The following is a 7,223-nucleotide window of genomic DNA, read 5'->3' on the forward strand; positions in this document are numbered from 1 at the left end:
CATCACATGCCTAAGTGGACACATCGAGATGGTAGCTTCACAAAGACAACAGTTTCTTGAGATTTTTACCATGAACTTTCCCTTCAAATCACACTTTGGCAGCTGGAAATGCTTGATTTCTCAGACTGACTGGTTAGGAATTCCTTCTCCAAACCTCAAATGACCCTGGAACCTTCACTTTCCAAGCTCTTTTCACAACTGCATAAGGCCGTATTCCTATAATGAAGCCCCTATTCTGTAGAACTCATGGAGATTGTGCTTCATTGACTGTTCCCTGACTGATGCTCTAGGCAGATACAAATGAATAGAAAAGGAAGTGTGTATTCAAGAAATATGTGCCTAGGTACCTATTAGATGAAAGAACAATTAGAAACTGACAATAACCAGAAAAAGAGTATCTCTCCAAAAGTACATTTAGCAAGATGAAGTTGCATTTAAAAAACGATATAGTCTATGGTTTCCTTATTTCTATGACATGAAGGGTACAAAGAGACAGATCTATTACCATGTGGGGCTCTAGGTAGGAATAACATATTTTTATTAAAATTCTCATCAGTTACTTGAAATATAATCTTGAAAGAATTTTTTTACATATCAACCTAATTTGGGGTTGTTATAATAAAGATATCAAAGAAATAAACTCCCAAGCCCCACATATTCTTGGTAGGATAATTGGGTGGTCTTTATCAGGGAAGAGAGACTTCTTTGTACATATCTAGTGGCTTATTGAGTTTACATTAATAAGAATGTGGATATACTCTGACAACTTGTTCTCCTCCTACCAAATCAATGCCCTGTATTAAATGTCACCCCATCTCTAGTGATTCTGAACTAAGGTTGTCAAAAAAAAAAAAAAAAAAAAAAACCTGAACAAGTCCAGGCTGTCAATAGTGGTTACTTCCCTAGGAATAAAACTGCCAGCCTGGCTACATAGCATACTTTGGGCAATGACTGTAACTCTTGGCATTAATGCAGAAGATCCCTGATGAAGAGCTGAGCACACAGTAAATTCAACATGCTTATCTTCTGCTCTTCTGAAAATTCAAAGTACTTGCCATCTTTCTACCTTGAAAAAGGAGTCCCCTTCCTTTTGTTTCAGTTCTTCTAATGATTGTCTCTCTCAGTAGGAAAAAGTTCTATTTTTCTATGATGTGGTTTAGCATCACTTTTGTGACACCTAAGTACAGCATGAGGACCTTTTCTAGTTCCAGCATGGATATCCTAGGAGGGGCAGAGTTACCCTGCAGAGCAGGTCTCTGCCTTTCACTGGCTGCAGGGAAGATGAGGTGGGATTTCTGGATTGTTCTCACCATGGGGTCCCTGTTCTTTCCTACTCCTCCTAGTATCCTAGTCAAGGTCTTCACTTCCACCAGAGGCACACCTCAGATGAGAGCATCAAGGATTTTATAGCTGATCTGAATCAGGTTGAGACGTCCTTCCTTCTGGAAAAATGGCCAGGTAAGAAAGAAACTTCCATCACTTATAACTAAATCCCATAGATCCCTTAATTTGTGAAATCAGCCTTCTTTGTTTCTCATACATGGCTCCTCGGGATTTGCAAGTGACAGCAAATTATCTTATAAATTATCTTATAAATTTCCCATGCATAGACACTAAAATCCCACTACAATAAATTTCGTTCATTTCTTGAATACACTAGGCTACATTTGCTTGTATACCTTTGAAAATGCATAAAACTTTGCCTGAAATGCCCTTTTCTTTCATAGCCAGCTAGTTAATCTTCTTTCATCTCTAAGAACCAACTAAAGAGCTCCCAATCCTCCTTTGTGAGATCCCTGACTTCACACTGCTGGCCACCTCAACAGAGCAAATCAATCACTACTACATATCCTCATTAAAAGCTCTCATGCATGATGCCATGTGCTAAATATTTTAGTGTGTGGACTTTATGTACTGTTATAGAGGTATTGTGACTTCCATATTTTTTCTATTAATGTTAAAATAAAAATTCAAAAATATTTATTGCCATAGTAAAATATACCTCGATGTTATTTTATTGTGTATTTCTTGCTAAAACTAATCCCAAATAAATTATCTTGGACTTTACCCTTAGCTATCCTACTGACTGGCATTAAAAGTACAATTGACTTTTCTTGCCTCTTCCATCATTAAACTATAGAGAAATACATGTTGTCCAAGAGTGAAGGTAAACAGATATTTTACCTCTCTGTAATCTTTTTATAGATTTCAAGAGTAAGATCTCATATTATCTATAGACCTTATAGGATTACATCATTTGTTTTTCTCATTTGAAAATAGAGAGCATACTAATCATTTCCAAGTTCCAACTTTGATTAGTTTGGATACTGATCTACTACAGAGGATAAATTTTTGGGTTGATTTGTATTTAAAAAGGCACTCATAATTTAAATCTAATTTAATTATCTTGGGCCATTTATTTAACCAGAGAAAATACTGACACATCTAATGAGCATGTTAGAATTCAATTACATTAAAGACAAAACTATCAAACTTTCTCTGTGCTCTAAATTTGTCATAATTTTACTAAATAGAACATCATGACCTTATATGGCCCCAATAACCACCAATTCTTTTCAATATGTTAGAATAAGGGGTCTGCCTAGTTTGCCTGTTGACAATGTGCCAATCATTTTACCTAATAAAATTCTTTATATTCTCAGCTATCTTTCTCTACTATTGCAAATCACACACACATTGAAATATGTGATACCTGAAAATCTTCTTTCAATTTCTTATTTTAACTTGTTTTATGGGGAAGACATTGCAAATTGATTAGGAAACAGAAATACATTTTCAGTAGTTTTTACATTTGAACTAAAGGGGGCAGTGCTTCCTTTCATAAAGAGAAATAACTTCAGGTAAAAACAGGGCTGTTCCCAGGTGAAATAGGTCTGTGGCAGGAAATGAATGCACTAGCGGAAGTTGAAGTTAGACCTGCAGTTTCCAGGGCAGCAGACAAAACAGCCTGAGTCTTCGTAGGAGGAATGGCCAGGCTCCTGGGGGCCTCCTTGTTGATTCTGTGGCTTCAGCCAGACGGTGAGTTGGGGATGAGATGTTTGAATATCGTAAGAAAACTCTAAGGAATACTCATAGGATGGAAAATTACATAATTGGGAAGTTTTGTTTTCTGACTTCTGCAGGTCTTCTCTAGGGACATTAAGAACAAAATTTTAGAGTTGTTATTTTCTTTCCAAACAGGGGCAAAGAGTCAACAGAAGAATAATGACCAGCAGTTTATGCAAAATCCTCCATCTCTGAGTGTCCAAGAAGGAAGAAATTCTATTCTGAAGTGTGACTATAATAAGAACATATTTGAGCATTTTGCGTGGTACAGAAAGTACCCTAGTAAAGGTCCCACGTTCCTGATATCTGTACTTTCGGATGATGATAAAAATAAAAATGGAAGATTCACAGTTTTCCTCAACCAGAGTGCCAAACACCTGTCTCTGCACATTGCAGCTTCCCAGCCTGAAGACTCAGCCACGTACTTCTGTGCAGCGAGTACACAGTGCTTGGTAGGCAACTGCAACCAGTACCCAAACCTGTAGCTGGGTTTCAGACAAGGAGGCCCACAATCTTGCTTCCATTGTATCTTGCAATAAGAAAGCATGCTTTGAAGCAGGTAAAGCAAGTTGAGCTTTTGGGAGATGAATGCTTGTCAACCTTTACAAATAGGGAGAGTTCCCTGAGCTTCAGAGTGCCAAGCAACCTAATCACCCTCCTTTTTTTACTTTCAGAGACAGATTGCTGATTTAGTCAAAGCATAAATCTCTGGTGACCCTTTGTTCCTGCGATGAGGATATACTGTCTCCCCTGCATCCTAGGAGAAAAGAATGTGTGTCTGGGATGGGGAAACAAAGGTCCTACTGCAAGATCTTCTAGTGAATGTTTATGTATCTTTGAGAGTGTTGGTACTCACCTGCCTTAGTTTTATGTAAAATAAATGAAATAACCACTGTGTTTTGCTTCTGGATAACTGTGACTACATTTAATGATGTTCACATTATCAGTCACACTCATCCATTTCTTCATTTAAATGTTACTTCTAGGTATTCTTCCGTAAATTTTTTGTTGTTTACTTTCTTGCCAGGCAGACATTGGACTATTTGACATATTGTCCATCAGTATAAGTTTTTGTTCTGTGGATCAGAATAGTGAACATAAGAATGTCATGCCACTTGTCAAATGCAAAGACCTTGTTATTGTAGCTACCATGATTCTCAATTGAGGTGGATATAGTATTGAAAATTAAGATTAAAAAAAAAAAGTTGAGAGTAAAGAACCAGACCAAAGTCATCCTAGTATCACAGGAACTTTAAAGATGTGGGAAATAAATGAGGAGTTTCAGTAGTCAGTCAAAAATAGAAAAAATTTCTACTTCAAACTGAAGTGATCTAAATGACCAAATCTCCATGAGATTACCTTTTCCTACAAGTGAGTGGTAGTGAAGTGAATGTATTAACTAAGAAAGAAAAAAAAACTTGATATTTTACATTCTTTCACTTTCCATTTGTATAGCATTTGATAATTCTATTAGTCACTCAGATTTTTTTTTTCATTTGGCAAATCTGGGTTAGAACCAGATAAAATCCATTACAACCCAGTGATAGTATGATGACATGCACCTCAAACTTTCACTGACCATTGGTTTTATGCTTCTCCCTTATGTTAAAATAGGACATTAGTAAACCTGACTTTCTATGAAAAATTTTTCTTCTGCATGCCTAGAATCATTTTCAGTTCCTTAATGTAGAATTTTAAGCTGAAAAGAAAAAGAAATCCCAGCTATCAGGGAAAAAAAAATAGAATGAGGCAGCATGGATTCTCTGAAAAAGCAAGAGTACTTGGGCATCCACATGCATGTACACCTGTATGTAGGTATCATACATGTATCAAATTTGCAAAGGAATTTAGAGAATTAGGAAATAGAGAATTCTTCATTTAAAAAATACAGATTTTTTTAAGACCTTGCAAAGAATAAAAATCACGTGATGATCCAAAGTGGTCCCTGAGGAAGTTAAAAAAGGGAGGACGCAGAGTTCTATTTAGGAGAAATAAGGTTTAATTGGGTTGATTGGGATTGAACCAAGAAGGAAACATCAGAGACTCAAGTCTGGTCAATGCTGACAGTTATTGATTTTTGTTTGTTTCTCTTCGCCTGAACCTTACTTTCAAACTTTTCTCAACTGAGGAATAATTCGTGTATATATACATAAGAAATCACTTCAGTAATCACTCCATTGTGGTTGGACTTAGAAATCCCAGACCCTGAACTATGACATAGTTAACCATGGAGTCAATACAAAGCATCTTGGGGGACCTACCTACTCCACAATAATGCAATATGTTCTCATCTTCTCCAAGCCACACCATAGGATGTTCCATTAAGCATCCATATTTACTGTTGTTGATTTAGCTATTGCCATAATTATAGTGCATAACTCCAAAACTCAGAGGTTTTAAAATAATAATGACATATCTTACTCATAGATGAGCAGAATAGCAATTTAGAGAGAGCTAAGCTAAGCAGTTCTTCTGAGCTTGGCTGAGCTCACTCATGTCTGAGGATTAACCAGTTGTTAGGTAGTCTGGGACAACTGAAATATCCAGCTCTGGCCCATCTACCTCATGCTCCAGCAGCCGGGGCCAGGCATACTCTCATGGAAATCATGGAAGTAAAGAGTTGAAACTTGATATACTTTTCAAACCTCTGCCTTCCTCATAACTTGTAATACCAACTTGACCAAAGTAAGTCTTACTCAGGATTGAGGAAGCAGTAAGTAAACTATGCTTCATTTGTGAGTGGATCTACAAAATCTCATTATAAAAGCCATGGACCAGGAAGGGGAAACATTCATTTAATAACTGTGTCAAACCTAGATTCTCAGTCTAGGTAATTAAACCCTCTAGGCGTAAATTGTATTCAAATAGAACACTTCCCCATCTCTTAGTTCAAGTTTTCCATAATTCTGAGAAATAAGATTTCTTCAAGCTTGTGAGGAATGTCTTCAAAATTATCTCATAAATTAGTAGAAAATGCTAATAATTTAGTTCTAGTAACAATTAGTTCTAATTTAGAAACTGAGTTAAAACTAATAGAAAGTACTAATAATTAAGTTTAGAAGTGATCCTACTACATTTGAAGCATGTTCTAAATGACTATTTTTGTGGTATAGTGGGAAAAATTAAACAAGAACTTATGGTATTTGTTGCTCTACATTTTGTCTGAGTTACACCATGATTGTTTGCTTTGTGTCTGCTTTGGTTCTGAAACTTTCTTTGTTCTTATGTTTGATCTGTGTCTTAATTGGTAATTTTGTTATTTTTACATTCTGTGTTATGACCAATAAATTCTCATCTGTTTATTCCTTTTGCAACTGATTGGGCTTTCTATTCATTCTATTTTTTTTCAGTTCTGCTTTTTATTGGACTGATAATTTCTCCACCCATTCTTACTACTATGTAATATAGTTCTCCTTATATGGATTATATGGCTATTCCATAATATATATTAATGTGTAAAATGCATACACAGTTCATAATATAGGAGAAAAAGGATAATCTGACATAATATTCATATTTTGTTACATTATCTATTACTTATTTACATAAATATACATATGGTATCATTGTATTTATTATATTTTACTCATATTGTTTTATATATTTCTATTTTATTTCTTATGTGTTTTATAATAATTCAATTTCCTCATGCTATACTTAAAATTACATCCAGCATACCTGGTTTATTAAGAAAAATTTATTATAGTGGTGACTTTATTATTAACATTTTGTTATTAATAATATCTTATTAATATTTAATGAAGATATGCTTATTCAAGTTCATTAACTGGATAAAAGTACTTCAAATCATACTTTTATGGGCATCATTTCTTCCTTTTTAATTTAAAGTAAAACCTTATCCATTCTTTTACCAATCTCTTTCCTACTCTTTGCATGAAAATGTTCTGAATTCTCTTTCATTTTGGTATTAGAATTTCTCTAGATATCATACTTGAAATCTTGAAGATAGCATTTCATTATTTCATGGATTCTATCACTGCTCTTAAAAATATTCTTTTAACTGATATTACTTAATATATTTTTGTTTTATTTTTTACTTTCCTCTTAACAGCATACAATGAATAAAGTGAATGGATGTTAAGGGTACATCTGGATGAATTTTACCTAGGTATACACCTGGGTGACCACTACATAGG

The 7,223-nt window shown here is 34.9% G+C and overlaps 1 gene segment (V, D, J or C); it reads left to right on the top strand.

Moving 5' to 3' along the window:
* Window positions 1–2,987: 2,987 nt before the first annotated feature.
* LOC143641530 (T cell receptor alpha variable 29/delta variable 5-like) lies at window positions 2,988–3,551 on the top strand. The segment is given in 2 exon segments: window positions 2,988–3,039; window positions 3,202–3,551. Coding segments are annotated over 2 exon segments (402 nt in total).
* The last annotated feature ends 3,672 nt before the right edge of the window (window positions 3,552–7,223 follow it).

This window comes from Callospermophilus lateralis, chromosome 3 (genome assembly GCF_048772815.1).
Source record: "Callospermophilus lateralis isolate mCalLat2 chromosome 3, mCalLat2.hap1, whole genome shotgun sequence".
NCBI classification, from domain to species: Eukaryota; Metazoa; Chordata; class Mammalia; order Rodentia; family Sciuridae; genus Callospermophilus; species Callospermophilus lateralis.